The 24,290-nt window shown below is 44.1% G+C and overlaps 1 protein-coding gene across 3 annotated transcripts in view; it reads right to left on the reverse strand.

The window, feature by feature from the left end:
* Positions 1 to 961: 961 nt before the first annotated feature.
* ttc12 (tetratricopeptide repeat domain 12) overlaps positions 962 to 24,290 on the reverse strand; it is a 49,195-nt gene continuing 25,866 nt past the window's right edge. For all 3 annotated transcript variants that reach the window (XM_061217617.1, XM_061217615.1, XM_061217618.1), the window contains 12 exons: positions 12,770 to 12,839; positions 12,106 to 12,194; positions 11,326 to 11,494; positions 10,033 to 10,125; positions 7,605 to 7,668; positions 7,343 to 7,477; positions 7,011 to 7,103; positions 5,450 to 5,518; positions 4,048 to 4,149; positions 3,660 to 3,759; positions 2,575 to 2,809; positions 962 to 2,136 (listed from right to left, as the gene is read on the reverse strand). In XM_061217617.1, coding sequence (XP_061073601.1) covers positions 2,064 to 2,136; positions 2,575 to 2,809; positions 3,660 to 3,759; positions 4,048 to 4,149; positions 5,450 to 5,518; positions 7,011 to 7,103; positions 7,343 to 7,477; positions 7,605 to 7,668; positions 10,033 to 10,125; positions 11,326 to 11,494; positions 12,106 to 12,194; positions 12,770 to 12,839 — 1,292 coding nt within the window. In that variant the 3' untranslated portion in view covers positions 962 to 2,063. The remainder of the gene's footprint in view (positions 2,137 to 2,574; positions 2,810 to 3,659; positions 3,760 to 4,047; positions 4,150 to 5,449; positions 5,519 to 7,010; positions 7,104 to 7,342; positions 7,478 to 7,604; positions 7,669 to 10,032; positions 10,126 to 11,325; positions 11,495 to 12,105; positions 12,195 to 12,769; positions 12,840 to 24,290) is intronic.

Below are 24,290 nucleotides of genomic sequence, written 5' to 3' on the forward strand. Positions count from 1 at the left end.
AAAATCCCAGGAGATCAGCAGTTTCTGAGATACTAAAACCACCATTCCACAGTCAAAGTCATTTAGGTCACATTTTTTTCCCATTCTGATGGTCGATGTGAACATTAACTGAAGCTCCTGACCTGTATCTAAATGATTGTATGCATTGCACTGCTGCTACACAATTGGCTGATTATACAATCAATCACACTAATAAGTAGGTGTAATAAAGTAAAAATGTTCCTAATAAAGTGCTTGGTGAGTGTGTAATATTCAACATACCTGCTAGCATTGCCACAATAAATATGACCTGCAATAAAGCACTCATATTTCACTCCCTCTTCAGACTATAAAAATCTAAAAAGGAAACCCATATCCCACTCTGCTTTGTAGGAGGACAGATAGTGACAAAGCCACGTCTTTCCTGCACTCCATTTATACACCAATTCGATTTCCTTGACTCTAAAACAAATATCAGCTAGAGAAAAGACAATTCAGGCGTTAATGTTTTCACTCAACATCTAGGGACCCCAGTTTTAAAAGATGGGCTCTCTATAGTGTCTGAGATGTTGTGCTGTAAGCACTGAACATCTCTTACTACAGGTAATCATGTTCATATTTTCACTGTTAATTGGCACCTTCTTTAAAATATTTTAACAAGCTTGCAGTGAACGGGTACGCTTGTCAGAGTTTGACCTGAAGTTACCTCAGGCTGCGAAAATCACTGCCAGAGCTCACTACCTTCTGTGTGTCAACCTAGAGGAACATAATTGCTCCTATTATTTCTTCCGTTCTATCCTGGGATCATCAATGTGTCCTTCCGAATTCAAATATACCATTTATGATTCTGGCCACATTCCACAGCTCCAGATCAAGGGGAAATCTAAACATCAAAGTGCAGTCAAAAAGTACATTTCTGAGCATACAGGACAAGGAATTAGGTATCTCATACCCATTTACCAAAGATTGATGGGAAAGTTGATGTGATCACTGGAAAAGGTAATCCTTTATTACAAAAGACACTAAAAAAGTACATTAGCTTTCAGGATTAGGTTTCTTGTTGAGCAGCTCAGTTGGGAAAATACAAACTATGAGCGAGTGGATAACAGGGACAAAGGGATGAAGATAAAATAGTTAATGCTGAGGACAGAAGTATTTCAAATGAATACACCTGGATCCTGTGTGGATCTTGACCTTATATCCCAGGCAGACAATGCTAGAACAGACGTTTGTTTCCAGGTACCAATTCAGATTCTCCCCAGTCTTATTCTGTTGAATATACTAATCTAATAATAATCTAATAATCACTTTTGAAACATTAAACGAAGGCTGATCAATATATAATAAATAGTATGGTAAATAAGTACAGGCCAAATTAAAATAAAACTATTTTGATGTTGTGCAAAATAATGCAAAAAAAATCAATCAATAAATCTCTTCTATCACACAAAACTGTAAGAAAACATCACAGGTATAAGTGTTGAGTTTATTGTCCTGGGGCAGCAGAGAACACATTTTCAGTATAAAGGCTGGGGAAGCAGCTTGCCTGACCGTTTGCAGTGAAGAGGAGATCTCAAAGAGCTCTACAGATGAGGCATATGAAGTGAGAGTGCGAGGGGAAACATTCAGTGTCCATGTCAAGCACCAGCTATACAATTTCAGCTCAAACGTGCTGGGAATCCACAACTCCATATCAAAAGCTCAAAAGCTCTAGGGTAGGGATCATCAAATCACAGTACTCGGGGGGCCGAGAACTGCATGTTTTCCACCCTCCCTTTACCTGGGAGTCAGGTGTGAAGACAGTCTGGCCAATCAGTGGCACAAATTGTTCACTTAACCAGGGCTGTATTTGGATTAGAGGGCCAGATTTGACAATCCCTAGTATCCCTGCTCTAGGGAACTTTCTCCTTAGATCTCAGTATTTCTTTATTCTTTATTTCACATTTGACATCATTTTACATTAAATATCAGAGTGGTGTGTAATGTCTGACAACACAATGGTTGCAGGAAGTCAAGGCCACATGCATATTCAGTTCTTCCCTTAGCGTGCCACACTTAAGACCTTAGCTCACTTTCAGTTGACCTTAGTTCACTTCCGATTTCAAGCAGGAATGAAGTATTTCCAAGCCATGAAGTTCTCTGAGTTTCACAATGTGTCTGAAATAAATGGGCAAAACAATGAATTTTAAACACAGCTCTGAAACGTTCGCTGTTCTTAAGCATTAAAAGTACATACAGCTGGCTATGTTGCATCAAGTGGCACAAGGAGAAGGGGGAGTGAATGCTATTTGTGTGTGTTTGTGTTGAAAGGAAACTACCTGTCAGAACACAGGTACACTGATGGTAGTGGCACACAGCACTTTACAGGCATGTTCTTAGCACTCTTGGGTGTAATTTCTCATACAAAATGGAAAGGTCCACTTTGTAATTAAAAGCAAATGGCAACAATTCTCAAAGGTTTTGTGGGATTGCAAGCTTAACAGGTTGCCGTTGAATTCACAACAATATGTACAGCTTTGAAAAAAAAAATTCATAATTCATAACCCGTACTCGTTTGAGCACTCTGCCCAGAACGTGTTTGACAGCATGCGGTACCTGGGCTCAGCCTTGCACAGCTTCCCCAGGGTAATGGCAGCATTCCCAGCATCCCCGGCGTTCCCGGTGTCCCCAGCGTTGAGGGCAGCTTGGCGGAGCAGCAGCAGGACCACGTCCGTGCCCAAGAGAGAAGCAGCCACTCCTGGGATTTCCAGGCAGTGTCCCAAACACAGGGCCGCATTCCCCCCCTCAATCTCCCCAGCCCCGCCAACCAGCCTCCTCAGAGTCTGGAGCCCTGTTTGGTGAATACAAACATACACACACTTGGGTATACTCTCACACACACACACACACACACACGTATGCTCTTTCTGGCTCAAGGTCCGAAGGATACAAAATACAGTCCGTAAGTAAAAAGGACAGTGTGATTCAGTTCACACAAGACACACACACACACACACACACACTGAACAAAAGGAACACTTATCTCACCACAGGAGACTGAGACAGATTAGGCTTTGGCGGTGGAAGACAGATAGCAGGTGCGCTTTAATCACTTTCTATATCAAGAGGTAGAGGGACTGAACTTTCCAGAAAACGGCCACTTTACCATTCTAGACAGCGAAGAGGACACATTTGGGCAGGCCAATCAGAAGACAGACAAAAGATAATCACTGTACTTATAAATCACTGTGATCATGTTAGAGATCCAACATTTAGGCAGCCTATACGCTTATTTGATCAGATGATCCACCACGCTGTTAAACGACAGAACCAAATGCGCATGGGCTTTGTCTGATTGGCTGGGCAGTGCATTTTGAAAGCTGGTTCTGATGTGGCTGTGTGATCTGCTATCGAAACAGCGGTCACTATCATTGCATGGTGCCACAGCAGTGTGTGAACAGGGATGAATGTGGATAGTGCTAGGCTATGCCCTGGGATTGCTAAAGTGCTAGGCTATGCCCTGGGATTGTTAAAGTGCTATGATATGCCCTGGGATTGCTAAGGTGCTAGGCTATGCCCTGGGATTGCTAAGGTGCTAGGCTATGCCCTGCGATTGCTAAAGTGCTAGGCTATGCCCTGGGATTGCTAAGGTGCTAGGCTATGCCCTGGGATTGCTAAGGTGCTAGGCTATGCCCACTCACTCTTGTCCAGTTTGACCAGTTCCTCCCGGGCCTGATGGCAGGATGCAGTGCACACTGCCAAGGTCTTTATGCAGCATCGCGTGGTGGTTTGCCCCGAGCCCTGAAACCACAAAGTGCAGCAGACCCTTAGCACTCTGAGACAGAGATGAGACTGCTTATTCCGGCACATGCATTTCAATTAATATAGGAAATGAGTCTGGCAAGGTACAAGTTCATTTCATCAACCTTTGTCCTTGTCCTTTTGAAAAGGAAAGACACTAATTAAACAGTCTTCTGAACTACAAAACGGGATCAGAGTAAAACATACTGAATATACTTGTCATTTACTTGTAATACAGCTAAGAAGATTCACGTTTGTATCTTGGCGTTAAAGCCACACTGGCATTACCTTTAGTAGTTTGAGTATTCTCTTCACTATCCCTCCCTTAACGGCATGTTGCGTTGCATCCTGGGACTGCGGGAGGACCATACTCAGAACGCCTGCGCTCCTCTGCGGAGTGAGCATGTGAACACATTCAGTGCCCTGGGGGGGCCAGGCTGTGCCAGCAGATGGCACTGTAGTGCAAGATACATGGTAACACTGATCTGATCAGTAATTTTATGTAAAAACCTACTTACAGTCTTAATGGTGCTGCGTGCTACACTCTCTTGGTGCCGTGTGTGGCTGTGTGCACGTGAGAAAATAAAAATCTCTCAGCCATGCTCAGTTGGAAGATTTTATGTTGAGCTTGGGGCACAAGCTGACGTGCCCCATAAACTGAACAATTACTGCAGTGGAGGTTTTTCTGCTTTTTAACTGCTGCTTAAAGACATAATGTTGAAAAAAATGCAACGCCAGTTATTTGTTGGCATGACCAGTTATTTTCATGAGAGAAAAAAGATCTGTCTTTTCTCACAGTTCAAACCTTTGTAAAGTCCGAGGCCACATTTTTCGCTAATTGGGGAAGTTCCCCTGGGGGAACTCTGCTGTAAATATTTAATCTTGTTGAGAGAGAGAGAGAGAGAGAGAGAGAGAGAGAGAGAGAGAGAATTGCGTGCAGGGAGGCCATTGCCACCCACTGATCAGAGCTGCTGATGGTATGTGCCAAAGAAAGGGGAGACTATTGCATTCATAATCAGTGATGATGTTGTGACCAGAAACCGAACATGTTTAGAACATTCTGATTCAGAGGTCGCAACAGCTTGTTTGAACGGAAACATATTTTTTGTCAAATCAAGACACGGACAGTGTGAACTGTTGGGCCTTTTTTCTCACATCATAGTTTGGTGACGGTTATGATATAAATGAGCATATCTTGCTGAGAAATTGGAGTAGAAAGATATCAATGTCAGAAGATTATCCTCTTCACAGCCATAGATAAAACTCATAATGTGATTCTGGGTCAAAACAACTGAGAATGATGGAGCAGGTCAGGCCACACTTTATCTAGCTGAATGGCATTTTTAATCAGTGGGATGAGAGCAGACAAGTGATGGGCTATATGGCGTAAAATTGATAAAGCAATTTTTTACTGAATGATGATATTCAATATGAAAAATGTAAGAGAAAAAATAATTGTGGACTGGTGGGGGTAGCTAAATGGCAGGAAGAACCTTGCTACATGGGCCGGTTTTATAGACAGAGATTAAATTTACTGGACTAAAATGAGGTCTGTAAGGAGAATCTATATTCAAAATAGAATTTAGTCTAGGACTAGGCTTAATCTGTGTCTGCAAAACTGGCCCCATGTGCTGTATTAGTATTGCGGTGCAATCATTCATCAGTATTCTTTCACTCTATAATGGCTCACAGTGATGATGTGTCCCTCAGGATGGCTGAGCAAGTCCAAGCACATGCTGCTGACGGGAACAGCACAGTCCTGCAGAACAGAGAAACAGTAGTACAGTATTCACCGTCTCCACATCACCGCACAGCATGATCCTCACTACAGTACATCTCCTAACAATACAATATTCACCATCTGCACATCAAGCACGATCCTCACTACAGTACATCTCCTAACAATACAATATTCACCATCTGCACATCAAGCACGATCCTCACTACAGTACATCTCCTAACAATACAATATTCACCATCTGCACATCAAGCACGATCCTCACTACAGTACATCTCCTAACAATACAATATTCACCATCTGCACATCACCACACAGCCCTCTCAAAAACAATATCAGCAAGATCCTCACCACAGTACATTTCTGAACAATACAATATTCACCTGATATTCACCTACACATCACCACACAGCCCTTTCAAAAACGATAGCAGCATGATCCTCACTCTAAAGTACGTCTCTCTTGTCAGGTTCTGCGTTTTTCGTTAGATGTTTTGTTTAAGTGCTTAGCGTTTCTGTGTATTGTTACCTTCTGTGCACTCCCTAGTCTGTCTGTCAGTTCAGTCACTTCATTCATTCGTATCACCTGTGTTTAACTTCCTTGATTGTTTCCCCACACCTGATTTCCCTCTTGTTACCTGTGTATTTAAACCCCAGTTTGTCAAACTCATTGCCAGATTGTTATGTGTCCCGACCATACTCCCCAGCGTTATATTCTGATTCATATCTGTTATGACCTGTTTTGTTTTCGACTTCCGCCGTTAGCTTTATCCCTCTCTTGTTTTGACCCGCTGTGTATTGACCCGTTTTGGCTTATCATCTTCTGTCTCTGGATTCTGTTTTTGTTTGTTTTGCCCGCTCGTTATCGACCCTTCACCTGTGACTACGACTTCGTTTTGGATTATCCTTGATATCTTTTTGCAGGTGTATTGACCCTCTGCCTGGGCAACCACTTACGAGCTGCCTATCCCGTGCTGATTCTGTTTGCTGGCTATCGACCTCCGCCTGTTTAACCAGCCAAATTTATAATAAAAACTCTGAAAGCTATTCCTGGGTTTTGCTACTGGGTTCTGTTGTTCCTGATACTCCTAACAATACAATATTCGCCAGAACACCTGATATTCACCTACGCATCACCGCACTGCCTCCTCAAAAACGATATCAGCACAATCCTCTCTGCAGTACATCTCCTAACAATCCAGTATTCACCAGCACACCAGATATTCACAAACGCATCATTCCACAGCCTTCTCAAAAACGATATCCGCACAATCCTCTCCACAGTACATCTCCAAACAATACAATATTCATCAGCACACCTGATATTCACCGACACATCTCTGCACAGCCCTTTCAGAAGCGATATCAGCACAATCCCATTTAAACACTGAAGGATCTGTGTGTAGATCAATGCATGCCTCCTCCCTTGCCCCTCCTCAATAATGAGATATCGATCTGGAGGAGCTGGGCGACTTGGCGGGCACTGCTGTGAGAGGCACTGCCCCTCTTCTTACCTGCGCAGCTGGGAACGGCCTGGTGGAAAGCCTTATCAGCAGGCCCAGCAGCGCACCAAGGACGTCTCTGTATTCACAGTGCGAACATCGCTCCTGAAAAACAGCACCGCACCTTACGCACTTTCCAAAGTTTCTATCTGCTGAACGTTCTAAAAAAAAGGTTTAATTTATGCTACATTACAAACAAATAGTCAGCACATTTTCGTGATTGAAACACTTTTTAAACTTTTTTTTGGTTTTAGGAGGAAGGCGTCAAAGTTTTGCAAAGTTCTTTAGAGTTGATGGTTTGGTTTACCATTTCAATACAATTACCCCAAGTGACATTAAATTACCATGGCAATAAGGAAGGCTTCCCAGCATTCCTTGCACTGGGCAATCTCTCCGCAGATGAAATTGTCAGCAGTCATACTAAACAAAACTGATATGAGTGAAGGCAGCAGACCGAGGTTGGTTGAAGTGATATTTCTCTGCAAGAAGAAGAGTAAAATATTAAGTAATGATGGAAATGTTTGCTTTGACCGAAGGAAAACGGTTACTGGTTATTTAACTTATCAATTTTAATTTGCATTGGAGCATACTGTACACACATCTTACCAGATATCTTACAAAAGGAGGAACAAATAATGTTGCAAAATCTTCCCTCAAAGAAATGCGAAACCTGAAAAAGAAGGAAACGGGGAAAAAAAAAAAAATTGTCAGAATTCTCTAATGCAGGGATCATCAAATCACGTTCCTCGAGGGCCAAGGACTGCTGGTTTGTCACCCCAAGTCTGGCCAACCAGGAGCACTAATTGTGCTTTTCCAGTCTTTTCTGTACATGTACTGTATGTCTTTTTCCGTAATAATGCGAGACAAATGCTTGATACAAAGTGTCTCATACTGTATAAGCATAATTTACAGCTGAATCTCGTCGCACCCCCCATTCAAATGCAAAGAGTTTTAGTATCACTTGGAGGACAACCTGAAAATAAGATATCCAGACTCTGGTGATGTTGATAGGTCATAGACACCAGGAAGCCATGGCATGCAAAAGCTATGCAACAAAATACAAAACATGACAATGTTCATTCACATAGGGGCGACATGGCTCAGGCAGTAAGAGCAGTCGTCTGGCAGTCGGAGGGATGCCGGTTCGATCCACCGCCCAGGCTGTGTCGAAGTGTCCCTGAGCAAGACACCTAACCCCTAAATTCTCCTGAGGAGCTGGTCGGTGCCTTGCATGGCAGCCAATCGCCGTTGGTGTGTGAGTGTGTGTATGAATGGGTGAATGAGAAGCATCAATTGTACAGCGCTTTGGATAAAGGCGCTATATAAATGCCAACCATTCACATAACCTTGCTGTGTGCCAGACATTATGGTGCCCTCTATAAACACTCCTGTAATTCCGACATGGTGAAAATCTCACAATGTGCACTTTAACTACATGTGTACAGAGGCAAATAAATAAATGATGGGTCTCTGCCCCAAACATTATGGAGGGCACTGTATGTACACTCATTGAGTACTTTATTAGAAACACCTGTACACCTAATTATTCATGTGATTATCTCATCAGCCAATCACGTGGCAGCAGTACAGCGCATAAAATCATGCAGATACGGGTCGAGAGTCTCTAGAGTGTGGAGCAAATACCCACACATTTCAACAGTGCATTCTGACAGTGTCTTTGAGTACTTTCAGCTCATGCTGTGGCTCCACCCTAATGAAGTGCACAGACACATTACTGTTCATTCTGGGTTCCTCTGTTCTACGCGCATTCACCAGAGCTGCTAGGTTACAGAGAGACTTCTGTTTTCGAAAATATCTGTCAATGCCTTTGAAGGATCTGGATCTATTGCAGTTCAACCCAGCGGAATTCTGGGCAAACATATCATCGGATTGGTACCAGCACACAAAGTTCTAGTGTGCACAACCGATTCCAACATGCAAACAGAATGTAGCTACTCTACTGCGTTTTTATTTGCATTCCCTTGAACAAGAAAAATGACTACTTTGTGGGTCAGGATGTCTACCTTAATATAATGTTTGCGTTTGACAATGCCATTGCAGCACACGTGTTTAATAATAACAACAGAAATATAATTTCATAAATATATAATCTATCAAATGTGTGCATACAGTGAGGTCCTTAAGTATTTGGACAGTGACACAATTTTAAATGGCTGTAATTTCTACACTGTTCACTCCATATAAATGTGCAAATTAAAGTACAGACTGTCAGCTTTAATTTGAGGGAATTTGCATCTGTACGGAGTCAACCGTGTAACAGCCCTTAAAAATTGTGTGCCTGTCCAATTACTTTAACAGACCTCACTGTTTCTTATATAACATATTCGTAAAATTTTAGCCTAGGTCTCCTCCACAGACCCCAGTCTGGGCCCCCCATCTCTGTGCAACCAAACTAATAAAAAGAAGAATCTCTGCTGTGGCGGTGAGAAAAAGTCTGGGCCTGCTTCAGCAGGAGTGTCGTGAAAGAGAATAAATCTTTAAAAGTAACCGCTGAACTCTCAATGAATAAGACAGCACATTGAAATGGATTAAAAATAAAAGGCTCAGTTCTTTCCATAATTTATTGTGCAACCCACAAAGCAACTATCAGTTACAAAACACTGATTGTGCTTTGGCTGGAATTTCTGGCCAATGAGTCCAGCAGTAATTTTTCCACAGATGTGTTGTTGTCCCTTGCTGGCCTCTCCGGCCGTTTGGAGGCGGCAGAGTCTCCACCGCTTCCTGTCAGATGTGAGGCGAGGGGGAGGTCAGCTGCTTCTTTTTCTGCTGAGCTAGTGAGCTAACGAGCTAATGAGCTAGAGATCTCATTGACCTGCAAATATCAGGTGAGGCAAATTAGGGTTGAGATGAAAACTCCAGAAACGGGGTTGGGCAGCCTTGGTGTACGTTACAGTCCAGTAAGCCGCTACGCTGCAGTGTACGTGCGTTAGGCTGCGGTGTACCCCGTGTGAAGGTGAGCTGTGTGAAGGTGGCTTTCCTGCCGTAGTCACGTTCAGGCATGGCGCAGACTTACCGCTTTTCTGTGGCTAGTGCACCCAGCACAGAGAGCACACGTTCAGCAGAGGAATCCTCATCACAAAGGCTCTTCATTAGGTTCTTCACCAGCCTATCAGCAAACAGGAAACGCATGAATACATGAAGAACATGCCTTGACACGGTGCTCTGCGTCAGATTCCATATGTAACCTTTTATCGTTCTATTAGAGCCAGAGCAGTTTGGGCATGTCAACTGTATTTGCATTCCTAAATTATGACACAGCTAAGCAGACTGTACTTCAGTATTCAAGGCAAGAGACAAACTGGCGGTATCACTGGGCCTCATGCAAGAACATGTTCTTATTATTATCGAGGATATCTCTTCCTTTTGTGGCATGTCAGATTCATTACATTACATTACATTTAGGGCATTTGGCAGATCTTATCCAGAGTGGTGTACAGTTAATTAGACTAAGCAGGAGACAATCCTCCTCTGGAGCAATGCAGGGTTAAGGGCCTTGCTCAAGGGCTCTACAGCTGTGCGGATCTTATTGCAGGGGCGACATGGCTCAGGCAGTAAGAGCAGTCGTCTGGCAGTCGAAGGGTTGCCGGTTTGATCCCCCGCCCGGGCTGTGTCGAAGTGTCCCTGAGCAAGACACCTAACCCCCAAATGCTCCTGACGAGCTGGTCGGTGCCTTGCATGGCAGCCAATCGCCGTTGGTGTGTGTGTGTGTATGAATGGGTCAATTGTACAGCACTTTGGATAAAGGCACTACATAAATGCCAACCGTTTACCATTTTATTGTGGCTACACCGGGGATCGAATAACCAACCTTGCGTGTCCCAGTCATGTACCTTAACCACAAAGCTACAGGCCGCCCCAAATTCAACAAATGCAGCTAGATGACTGTCCTAAATGAAGATGTCGGTTACGGTACAGTAAATGCAGTGCTGTAGGTCGGTTCTGTTGCATACATGGCCAATGGGATTAACAAGAACAAGGGACAACTGCTGGGTAGACTACATTTAATTTGTTTTTGTCAAAACATAATAGTATGGCGGACTCTTGATAAACTTTATCTTTATTACTCATTTTAAGAGATTTAAGCGATTTAAGAACATCTGTTTGCACAAGTGCTTCATGCATGAGGCCCAAAGTGTCAATGGTCTCTTTTCTGAGATGAGTTAACAATGTTAACAAAAAGTAGACATGCTATTTGTTTCAACTTGTCTAAGCTGATTACGATATGTTCTGCATCAGCAGCTCAGAGCAGCTAGCACTACCATGCCAAGCAGCTTGCTGCAGGCTGGCTCAGGAGAAGAGTCCTTACATGTGCAGTTCCGGCAGGCCAATGAGTAAACCGCGGCCATGTTCCTCCTGTGCGAACAGGCCGAGCAGTGCCAGGCACTGGCTCCGCACTCCCGCGCTCTCCCATGCCAGCAGATGTACCATGCGCTCCCTTTCCCAAGAGCCCTGCAGCAACAACCGCTGGTTTTCCTCTGAAATGGGAGAAAGTGGGAGGTCTAGTCAAGTGCTTTATTCAAGTGTGAATTTGACTAAATATTATACATACAGATTTGTGCATATCCTATTTCAGGACGCTCAGAAGTATATGCAAGGATGTGCATATTTATTACTATGTTACTTCCATATGGGATACACTCTTTAAGCAATTTCTTACGTAGACCTGTACACCAGCTTGATAATGCTAATATTTAATCAGCCAATAATATGGCGGCAACTAAATGCATAAAAGCAGCAGAAGTAATAAGTCTAATAAATACCTAGTAAAGTGCTCACTGAGTATAGGTGTTACAAATGACTATAATCTAATGAAGACATCACATTTGGGATTGATATGACCATTTCATGTTTGTTTTTGAATTAAGTGGACTTTTATAAGAGCATTTGCATCATAAGATCTGGACATCCATGTTGTACATTTTAGACTGTTTGCACCTGGACACCTTGGTAACAGTCGTCATGGGCAGTGCTACGGGGAAGCTCATTAAAGACAGGTCACTATAAAGCTACAGCATGTGTCTAATGAGTGGTTTACAGCAGGACGAAGCCAGCCATTGGCAGGAAGCGCGGGTGTCTGTTCACGTACCGTTCCCCCTGCAGACTGCGCTCCACAGCTTCAGCACAGAGATGCACAGCTCCTCAGAAAACGCTGTGGCTGGGGTCTGGCACAGGCATCTGAGAAAGGGGGCCTTTTTATTTGTCATCAACATTTTTTTTTTACTAGAACGCATGTTAAAGTGCACTCAGAAAAAGACCCTAATTCTTTGGTACAACACTGGTAACACTACTGTATATTATACATCCAATAAAAAGCTTGGTTTTTTTTGTGGAGACTGCAGCAGCACACTGCATGCCTTCCCACCCCAAGTCTCCCATAAACCTATAACAAAAACGAAACTCTCAAGCTTCAGTCCTACTGTACCACTATACATAGTTGCTACCTGCTGTAAAGCAAGAAAGAAAATACATTTCATCCACCGCCAAAGCAGCTTTTACGGAGGCATTGGGTTTCCAGAGGCAGCACGCATGAATAGATCAATTGTATAGCACCTACTCACAATTACAAAATTACAAAGTGTTTGTCATTTTAAATAAATGCAATACGAACTATTCACAAATGTTGATGTTGATTGTATTGTACAGCCTCTGCTCAGCATTCACAAAAACAGCAAGATTTTGGCCGAAAGCTTTCAGCTCGTCCGATCTCTGCCTATCCGTGGCTATCAGGACCTTCCCGCTGGCCTCCTTACCTCTTTACAGTGTCATTGCCGCTGATGACACCAAAGCCGTCGTCTAACCTGAACAGTGTCTGCCCGGTGCCTGCCAGAGGAACAGAGAGAGAGCATCAGGGGTCGGAGAGGGCTTTCCCTCACCCCAGGATCCAGCCAGCTCCAGAAACGCAAGGTCAGAGCTACGTGAGAGGGAGCCAGGCCCAATCTCAGGGAGCCAGGCCCAATCTCAGCTCCGCAGTGAGAGTGTGAGGGGACTCTGGTCCTCATCTTTACTTTTCCCAGCAGATACAGTTGGCATGGCTGTCAGTGTGCTAACCTATTCAGGAAAGATGGTGCTAGCTGTCTTGTCTGTTCCACTTCAAAGCAGGTCATCCATCCATTTACTTGAAATACCGCAATCTGCTTTTTCCTTGAATTTTTATATAGATTTCTTTGGTCAATTTAATGCACTGGAACAGGAAAGAGGAGATCCTGGCAGTGTCAGCAACACAAAGATGCGCTGGGATTTGTGCATTGGGTGATGAGCAGTGTGGCAGTAAATCCGTGCCTCTCCTGCCTGTCCTCAAAGGAAAATCTATTGGATTGCTGCATCTTTGGCACTGTCAAAAATGTACCCCTGTGAGAGACCTGTGGCAAAACTTATTGAAATGAGAGCAAATGTAATGACAAACACTGAAATAATGTATGTCGTGATAAGGGTCGGAATGACAGACGCTTGACAGGGACTGAAATAACAGATTGAAATTACACAAAAAGATGTGAGTACCTACAATAACAGGGACTAAAATTACATTGAGTCAAATAAATCACTCTGTTTGAAATGGCAATTAATAAAACAGACTGAATTTTATTCTGGATTTTGTCTGTACTCAGTCAGTAACAGCAGTGGTATCTGTCTGTACTCATGGTCAGTAACAGCAGTGGTATCTGTCTGTACTCACGGTCAGTAACAGCAGTGGTATCTGTCTTTACTCACGGTCAGTAACAGCAGTGGTATCTGTCTCTACTCACGGTCAGTAACAGCAGTGGTATCTGTCTGTACTCACAGTAACAGCAGTGGTATCTGTCTGTACTCATGGTCAGTAACAGCAATGGTATCTGACTGCACTCATGGTCAGTAACAGCAGTGGTATCTGTCTGTACTCACAGTAACAGCAGTGGTATCTGTCTGGACTCATGGTCAGTAACAGCAGTGGTATCTGTCTGTACTCACAGTAACAGCAGTGGTATCTGTCTGTACTCATGGTCAGTAACAGCAGTGGTATCTGTCTGTACTCACAGTAACAGCAGTGGTATCTGTCTGTACTCACAGTAACAGCAGTGGTATCTGAATGTACTCATGGTCAGTAACAGCAGTGGTATCTGACTACTCATGATCAATAACAGCAGTGGTATCTGACTGTACTCACAGTAACAGCAGTGGTATCTGTCTGTACTCACAGTAACAGCAGTGGCATCTGACTGTACTCATGGTCAATAACAGCAGCGGTGTCTGTCTGTACTCATGGTCAGTAACAGCAGTGGCATCTGTCTGTACTCACAGTAACAGCAGTGGTATGTGACTGTACTCATGGTCAGTAACAGCAGTGGTATCTGTCTGTACTCATGGTCAGTAACAGCAGTGGTATCTGACTGCACTCATGGTCAGTAACAGCAGTGGTATCTGTCTGTACTCACAGTAACAGCAGTGGTATCTGTCTGTACTCATGGTCATTAACAGCAGTGGTATCTGTCTGTACTCACAGTAACAGCAGTGGTATCTGACTGTACTCATGGTCAGTAACAGCAGTGGTATCTGTCAGTACTCACAGTAACAGCAGTGGTATCTGTCTGTACTCAGTCGGTAACAGCAGTGGTATCTGTCTGTACTCACGGTCAGTAACAGCAGTGGTATCTGTCTGTACTCATGGTCAGTAACAGCAGTGGTATCTGTCTGTACTCACAGTAACAGCAGTGGTATCTGTCTGTACTCACAGTAACAACAGTGGTATCTGACTGTACTCATGGTCAGTAACAGCAGTGGTATCTGTCTGTACTCAGTCAGTAACAGCAGTGGTATCTGACTGTACTCATGGTCAGTAACAGCAGTGGTATCTGTCTGGACTCACAGTAACAGCAGTGGTATCTGACTGTACTCATGGTCAGTAACAGCAGTGGTATCTGTCTGTACTCACAGTAAAAACAGTGGTATCTGATTGTACTCACAGTAACAGCAGTGGTATCTGTCTGTACTCATGGTCAGTAACAGCAGTGGTATCTGTCTGTACTCACAGTAACAGCAGTGGTATCTGTCTGTACTCACAGTAACAGCAGTGGTATCTGAATGTACTCATGGTCAGTAACAGCAGTGGTATCTGACTACTCATGATCAGTAACAGCAGTGGTATCTGACTGTACTCACAGTAACAGCAGTGGTATCTGACTGTACTCACAGTAACAGCAGTGGTATCCTTCTGTACTCAATCGGTAACAGCAGTGGTATCTGTCTGTACTCACAGTAACAGCAGTGGTATCTGTCTGTACTCATGGTCAGTAACATCAGTGGCATCTGTCTGTACTCACAGTAACAGCAGTGGTATCTGTCTGTACTCAGTCGGTAACAGCAGTGGTATCTGTCTGTACTCACAGTAACAGCAGTGGTATCTGACTGTACTCATGGTCAATAACAGCAGTGGTATCTGACTGTACCCATGGTCAGTAACATCTGACTGTACTTATGGTCAGTAACAGCAGTGGTATCTGTCTGTACTCACAGTAACAGCAGTGGTATCTGTCTGTACTCATGGTCAGTAACAGCAGTGGTATCTGTCTGTACTCACAGTAACACAGCAGTGGAATCTGTCTGTACTCACAGTAACAACAGTGGTATCTGACTGTACTCATGGTCAGTAACAGCAGTGGTATCCGTCTGTACTCAATCGGTAACAGCAGTGGTATCTGTCTGTACTCACAGTAACAGCAGTGGTATCTGTCTGTACTCATGGTCGGTAACAGCAGTGGTATCTGTCTGTACTCACAGTAACAGCAGTGGTATCTGTCTGTACTCATGGTCAGTAACAGCAGTGGTATCTGACTGCACTCATGGTCAGTAACAGCAGTGGTATCTGTCTGTACTCACAGTAACAGCAGTGGTATCTGTCTGTACTCATGGTCAGTAACAGCAGTGGTATCTGTCTGTACTCACAGTAACAGCAGTGGTATCTGTCTGTACGCACAGTAACAGCAGTGGTATCTGTCTGTACTCATGGTCAGTAACAGCAGTGGTATCTGTCTGTACTCACAGTAACAGCAGTAGTATCTGTCTGTACTCACAGTAACAGCAGTGGTATCTGTCTGTACTCATGGTCAGTAACAGCAGTGGTATCTGTCTGTACTCACAGTAACAGCAGTGGTATCTGTCTGTACTCACAGTAACAACAGTGGTATCTGACTGTACTCATGGTCAGTAACAGCAGTGGTATCCGTCTGTACTCAATCGGTAACAGCAGTGGTATCTGTCTGTACTCACAGTAACAGCAGTGGTATCTGTCTGTACTCACAGTAACAGCAGTGGTATCTGAATGTACTCATGGTCAGTAACAGCAGTGGTATCTGACTACTCATGATCAGTAACAGCAGTGGTATCTGACTGTACTCACAGTAACAGCAGTGGTATCTGACTGTACTCACAGTAACAGCAGTGGTATCCTTCTGTACTCAATCGGTAACAGCAGTGGTATCTGTCTGTACTCACAGTAACAGCAGTGGTATCTGTCTGTACTCATGGTCAGTAACATCAGTGGCATCTGTCTGTACTCACAGTAACAGCAGTGGTATCTGTCTGTACTCAGTCGGTAACAGCAGTGGTATCTGACTGTACTCATGGTCAATAAAAGCAGTGGTATCTGACTGTACTCATGGTCAGTAACATCTGACTGTACTTATGGTCAGTAACAGCAGTGGTATCTGTCTGTACTCACAGTAACAGCAGTGGTATCTGACTGTACTCATGGTCAGTAACAGCAGTGGTATCTGTCTGTACTCAGTCAGTAACAGCAGTGGTATCTGACTGTACTCATGGTCAGTAACAGCAGTGGTATCTGTCTGGACTCACAGTAACAGCAGTGGTATCTGACTGTACTCATGGTCAGTAACAGCAGTGGTATCTGTCTGTACTCACAGTAAAAACAGTGGTATCTGATTGTACTCACAGTAACAGCAGTGGTATCTGTCTGTACTCATGGTCAGTAACAGCAGTGGTATCTGTCTGTACTCACAGTAACAGCAGTGGTATCTGTCTGTACTCACAGTAACAGCAGTGGTATCTGAATGTACTCATGGTCAGTAACAGCAGTGGTATCTGACTACTCATGATCAGTAACAGCAGTGGTATCTGACTGTACTCACAGTAACAGCAGTGGTATCTGACTGTACTCACAGTAACAGCAGTGGTATCCTTCTGTACTCAATCGGTAACAGCAGTGGTATCTGTCTGTACTCACAGTAACAGCAGTGGTATCTGTCTGTACTCATGGTCAGTAACATCAGTGGCATCTGTCTGTACTCACAGTAACAGCAGTGGTATCTGTCTGTACTCAGTCGGTAACAGCAGTGGTATCTGACTGTACTCATGGTCAATAACAGCAGTGGTATCTGACTGTACTCATGGTCAGTAACATCTGACTGTACTTATGGTCAGTAACAGCAGTGGTATCTGTCTGTACTCACAGTAACAGCAGTGGTATCTGTCTGTACTCATGGTCAGTAACAGCAGTGGTATCTGTCTGTACTCACAGTAACACAGCAGTGGAATCTGTCTGTACTCACAGTAACAACAGTGGTATCTGACTGTACTCATGGTCAGTAACAGCAGTGGTATCCGTCTGTACTCAATCGGTAACAGCAGTGGTATCTGTCTGTACTCACAGTAACAGCAGTGGTATCTGTCTGTACTCATGGTCGGTAACAGCAGTGGTATCTGTCTGTACTCACAGTAACAGCAGTGGTATCTGTCTGTACTCACAGTAACAGCAGTGGTATCTGTCTGTACTCACAGTAACAGCAGTGGTATCTGAATGTACTCATGGTCAGTAACAGCAGTGGTATCTGACTACTCATGATCAGTAACAGCAGTGGTATCTGACTGTACTCACAGTAACAGCAGTGGTATCTGACTGTACTCACAGTAACAGCAGTGGTATCCTTCTGTACTCAATCGGTAACAGCAGTGGTATCTGTCTGTACTCACAGTAACAGCAGTGGTATCTGTCTGTACTCATGGTCAGTAACATCAGTGGCATCTGTCTGTACTCACAGTAACAGCAGTGGTATCTGTCTGTACTCAGTCGGTAACAGCAGTGGTATCTGTCTGTACTCACAGTAACAGCAGTGGTATCTGACTGTACTCATGGTCAATAACAGCAGTGGTATCTGACTGTACCCATGGTCAGTAACATCTGACTGTACTTATGGTCAGTAACAGCAGTGGTATCTGTCTGTACTCACAGTAACAGCAGTGGTATCTGTCTGTACTCATGGTCAGTAACAGCAGTGGTATCTGTCTGTACTCACAGTAACACAGCAGTGGAATCTGTCTGTACTCACAGTAACAACAGTGGTATCTGACTGTACTCATGGTCAGTAACAGCAGTGGTATCCGTCTGTACTCAATCGGTAACAGCAGTGGTATCTGTCTGTACTCACAGTAACAGCAGTGGTATCTGTCTGTACTCATGGTCGGTAACAGCAGTGGTATCTGTCTGTACTCACAGTAACAGCAGTGGTATCTGTCTGTACTCATGGTCAGTAACAGCAGTGGTATCTGACTGCACTCATGGTCAGTAACAGCAGTGGTATCTGTCTGTACTCACAGTAACAGCAGTGGTATCTGTCTGTACTCATGGTCAGTAACAGCAGTGGTATCTGTCTGTACTCACAGTAACAGCAGTGGTATCTGTCTGTACGCACAGTAACAGCAGTGGTATCTGTCTGTACTCATGGTCAGTAACAGCAGTGGTATCTGTCTGTACTCACAGTAACAGCAGTAGTATCTGTCTGTACTCACAGTAACAGCAGTGGTATCTGTCTGTACTCATGGTCAGTAACAGCAGTGGTATCTGTCTGTACTCACAGTAACAGCAGTGGTATCTGTCTGTACTCACAGTAACAACAGTGGTATCTGACTGTACTCATGGTCAGTAACAGCAGTGGTATCCGTCTGTACTCAATCGGTAACAGCAGTGGTATCTGTCTGTACTCACAGTAACAGCAGTGGTATCTGTCTGTACTCACAGTAACAGCAGTGGTATCTGAATGTACTCATGGTCAGTAACAGCAGTGGTATCTGACTACTCATGATCAGTAACAGCAGTGGTATCTGACTGTACTCACAGTAACAGCAGTGGTATCTGACTGTACTCACAGTAACAGCAGTGGTATCCTTCTGTACTCAATCGGTAACAGCAGTGGTATCTGTCTGTACTCACAGTAACAGCAGTGGTATCTGTCTGTACTCATGGTCAGTAACATCAGTGGCATCTGTCTGTACTCACAGTAACAGCAGTGGTATCTGTCTGTACTCAGTCGGTAACAGCAGTGGTATCTGACTGTACTCATGGTCAATAAAAGCAGTGGTATCTGACTGTACTCATGGTCAGTAACATCTGACTGTACTTATGGTCAGTAACAGCAGTGGTATCTGTCTGTACTCACAGTAACAGCAGTGGTATCTGACTGTACTCATGGTCAGTAACAGCAGTGGTATCTGTCTGTACTCAGTCAGTAACAGCAGTGGTATCTGACTGTACTCATGGTCAGTAACAGCAGTGGTATCTGTCTGGACTCACAGTAACAGCAGTGGTATCTGACTGTACTCATGGTCAGTAACAGCAGTGGTATCTGTCTGTACTCACAGTAAAAACAGTGGTATCTGATTGTACTCACAGTAACAGCAGTGGTATCTGTCTGTACTCATGGTCAGTAACAGCAGTGGTATCTGTCTGTACTCACAGTAACAGCAGTGGTATCTGTCTGTACTCACAGTAACAGCAGTGGTATCTGAATGTACTCATGGTCAGTAACAGCAGTGGTATCTGTCTGTACTCACAGTAACAGCAGTGGTATCTGAATGTACTCATGGTCAGTAACAGCAGTGGTATCTGACTACTCATGATCAGTAACAGCAGTGGTATCTGACTGTACTCACAGTAACAGCAGTGGTATCTGACTGTACTCACAGTAACAGCAGTGGTATCCTTCTGTACTCAATCGGTAACAGCAGTGGTATCTGTCTGTACTCACAGTAACAGCAGTGGTATCTGTCTGTACTCATGGTCAGTAACATCAGTGGCATCTGTCTGTACTCACAGTAACAGCAGTGGTATCTGTCTGTACTCACAGTAACAACAGTGGTATCTGACTGTACTCATGGTCAGTAACAGCAGTGGTATCCGTCTGTACTCAATCGGTAACAGCAGTGGTATCTGTCTGTACTCACAGTAACAGCAGTGGTATCTGTCTGTACTCACAGTAACAGCAGTGGTATCTGAATGTACTCATGGTCAGTAACAGCAGTGGTATCTGACTACTCATGATCAGTAACAGCAGTGGTATCTGACTGTACTCACAGTAACAGCAGTGGTATCTGACTGTACTCACAGTAACAGCAGTGGTATCCTTCTGTACTCAATCGGTAACAGCAGTGGTATCTGTCTGTACTCACAGTAACAGCAGTGGTATCTGTCTGTACTCATGGTCAGTAACATCAGTGGCATCTGTCTGTACTCACAGTAACAGCAGTGGTATCTGTCTGTACTCAGTCGGTAACAGCAGTGGTATCTGACTGTACTCATGGTCAATAACAGCAGTGGTATCTGACTGTACTCATGGTCAGTAACATCTGACTGTACTTATGGTCAGTAACAGCAGTGGTATCTGTCTGTACTCACAGTAACAGCAGTGGTATCTGACTGTACTCATGGTCAGTAACAGCAGTGGTATCTGTCTGTACTCAGTCAGTAACAGCAGTGGTATCTGACTGTACTCATGGTCAGTAACAGCAGTGGTATCTGTCTGGACTCACAGTAACAGCAGTGGTATCTGACTGTACTCATGGTCAGTAACAGCAGTGGTATCTGTCTGTACTCACAGTAAAAACAGTGGTATCTGATTGTACTCACAGTAACAGCAGTGGTATCTGTCTGTACTCATGGTCAGTAACAGCAGTGGTATCTGTCTGTACTCACAGTAACAGCAGTGGTATCTGTCTGTACTCACAGTAACAGCAGTGGTATCTGAATGTACTCATGGTCAGTAACAGCAGTGGTATCTGACTACTCATGATCAGTAACAGCAGTGGTATCTGACTGTACTCACAGTAACAGCAGTGGTATCTGACTGTACTCACAGTAACAGCAGTGGTATCCTTCTGTACTCAATCGGTAACAGCAGTGGTATCTGTCTGTACTCACAGTAACAGCAGTGGTATCTGTCTGTACTCATGGTCAGTAACATCAGTGGCATCTGTCTGTACTCACAGTAACAGCAGTGGTATCTGTCTGTACTCAGTCGGTAACAGCAGTGGTATCTGTCTGTACTCACAGTAACAGCAGTGGTATCTGACTGTACTCATGGTCAATAACAGCAGTGGTATCTGACTGTACCCATGGTCAGTAACATCTGACTGTACTTATGGTCAGTAACAGCAGTGGTATCTGTCTGTACTCACAGTAACAGCAGTGGTATCTGTCTGTACTCATGGTCAGTAACAGCAGTGGTATCTGTCTGTACTCACAGTAACACAGCAGTGGAATCTGTCTGTACTCACAGTAACAACAGTGGTATCTGACTGTACTCATGGTCAGTAACAGCAGTGGTATCCGTCTGTACTCAATCGGTAACAGCAGTGGTATCTGTCTGTACTCACAGTAACAGCAGTGGTATCTGTCTGTACTCATGGTCGGTAACAGCAGTGGTATCTGTCTGTACTCACAGTAACAGCAGTGGTATCTGTCTGTACTCATGGTCAGTAACAGCAGTGGTATCTGACTGCACTCATGGTCAGTAACAGCAGTGGTATCTGTCTGTACTCACAGTAACAGCAGTGGTATCTGTCTACTCATGGTCAGTAACAGCAGTGGTATCTGTCTGTACTCACAGTAACAGCAGTGGTATCTGTCTGTACGCACAGTAACAGCAGTGGTATCTGTCTGTACTCATGGTCAGTAACAGCAGTGGTATCTGTCTGTACTCACAGTAACAGCAGTAGTATCTGTCTGTACTCACAGTAACAGCAGTGGTATCTGTCTGTACTCATGGTCAGTAACAGCAGTGGTATCTGTCTGTACTCACAGTAACAGCAGTGGTATCTGTCTGTACTCACAGTAACAACAGTGGTATCTGACTGTACTCATGGTCAGTAACAGCAGTGGTATCCGTCTGTACTCAATCGGTAACAGCAGTGGTATCTGTCTGTACTCACAGTAACAGCAGTGGTATCTGTCTGTACTCACAGTAACAGCAGTGGTATCTGAATGTACTCATGGTCAGTAACAGCAGTGGTATCTGACTACTCATGATCAGTAACAGCAGTGGTATCTGACTGTACTCACAGTAACAGCAGTGGTATCTGACTGTACTCACAGTAACAGCAGTGGTATCCTTCTGTACTCAATCGGTAACAGCAGTGGTATCTGTCTGTACTCACAGTAACAGCAGTGGTATCTGTCTGTACTCATGGTCAGTAACATCAGTGGCATCTGTCTGTACTCACAGTAACAGCAGTGGTATCTGTCTGTACTCAGTCGGTAACAGCAGTGGTATCTGACTGTACTCATGGTCAATAAAAGCAGTGGTATCTGACTGTACTCATGGTCAGTAACATCTGACTGTACTTATGGTCAGTAACAGCAGTGGTATCTGTCTGTACTCACAGTAACAGCAGTGGTATCTGACTGTACTCATGGTCAGTAACAGCAGTGGTATCTGTCTGTACTCAGTCAGTAACAGCAGTGGTATCTGACTGTACTCATGGTCAGTAACAGCAGTGGTATCTGTCTGGACTCACAGTAACAGCAGTGGTATCTGACTGTACTCATGGTCAGTAACAGCAGTGGTATCTGTCTGTACTCACAGTAAAAACAGTGGTATCTGATTGTACTCACAGTAACAGCAGTGGTATCTGTCTGTACTCATGGTCAGTAACAGCAGTGGTATCTGTCTGTACTCACAGTAACAGCAGTGGTATCTGTCTGTACTCACAGTAACAGCAGTGGTATCTGAATGTACTCATGGTCAGTAACAGCAGTGGTATCTGACTACTCATGATCAGTAACAGCAGTGGTATCTGACTGTACTCACAGTAACAGCAGTGGTATCTGACTGTACTCACAGTAACAGCAGTGGTATCCTTCTGTACTCAATCGGTAACAGCAGTGGTATCTGTCTGTACTCACAGTAACAGCAGTGGTATCTGTCTGTACTCATGGTCGGTAACAGCAGTGGTATCTGTCTGTACTCACAGTAACAGCAGTGGTATCTGTCTGTACTCATGGTCAGTAACAGCAGTGGTATCTGACTGCACTCATGGTCAGTAACAGCAGTGGTATCTGTCTGTACTCACAGTAACAGCAGTGGTATCTGTCTACTCATGGTCAGTAACAGCAGTGGTATCTGTCTGTACTCACAGTAACAGCAGTGGTATCTGTCTGTACGCACAGTAACAGCAGTGGTATCTGTCTGTACTCATGGTCAGTAACAGCAGTGGTATCTGTCTGTACTCACAGTAACAGCAGTAGTATCTGTCTGTACTCACAGTAACAGCAGTGGTATCTGTCTGTACTCATGGTCAGTAACAGCAGTGGTATCTGTCTGTACTCACAGTAACAGCAGTGGTATCTGTCTGTACTCACAGTAACAACAGTGGTATCTGACTGTACTCATGGTCAGTAACAGCAGTGGTATCCGTCTGTACTCAATCGGTAACAGCAGTGGTATCTGTCTGTACTCACAGTAACAGCAGTGGTATCTGTCTGTACTCACAGTAACAGCAGTGGTATCTGAATGTACTCATGGTCAGTAACAGCAGTGGTATCTGACTACTCATGATCAGTAACAGCAGTGGTATCTGACTGTACTCACAGTAACAGCAGTGGTATCTGACTGTACTCACAGTAACAGCAGTGGTATCCTTCTGTACTCAATCGGTAACAGCAGTGGTATCTGTCTGTACTCACAGTAACAGCAGTGGTATCTGTCTGTACTCATGGTCAGTAACATCAGTGGCATCTGTCTGTACTCACAGTAACAGCAGTGGTATCTGTCTGTACTCAGTCGGTAACAGCAGTGGTATCTGACTGTACTCATGGTCAATAAAAGCAGTGGTATCTGACTGTACTCATGGTCAGTAACATCTGACTGTACTTATGGTCAGTAACAGCAGTGGTATCTGTCTGTACTCACAGTAACAGCAGTGGTATCTGACTGTACTCATGGTCAGTAACAGCAGTGGTATCTGTCTGTACTCAGTCAGTAACAGCAGTGGTATCTGACTGTACTCATGGTC

Source organism: Conger conger, chromosome 13, assembly GCF_963514075.1.
Source record: "Conger conger chromosome 13, fConCon1.1, whole genome shotgun sequence".
NCBI classification, from domain to species: domain Eukaryota; kingdom Metazoa; phylum Chordata; class Actinopteri; order Anguilliformes; family Congridae; genus Conger; species Conger conger.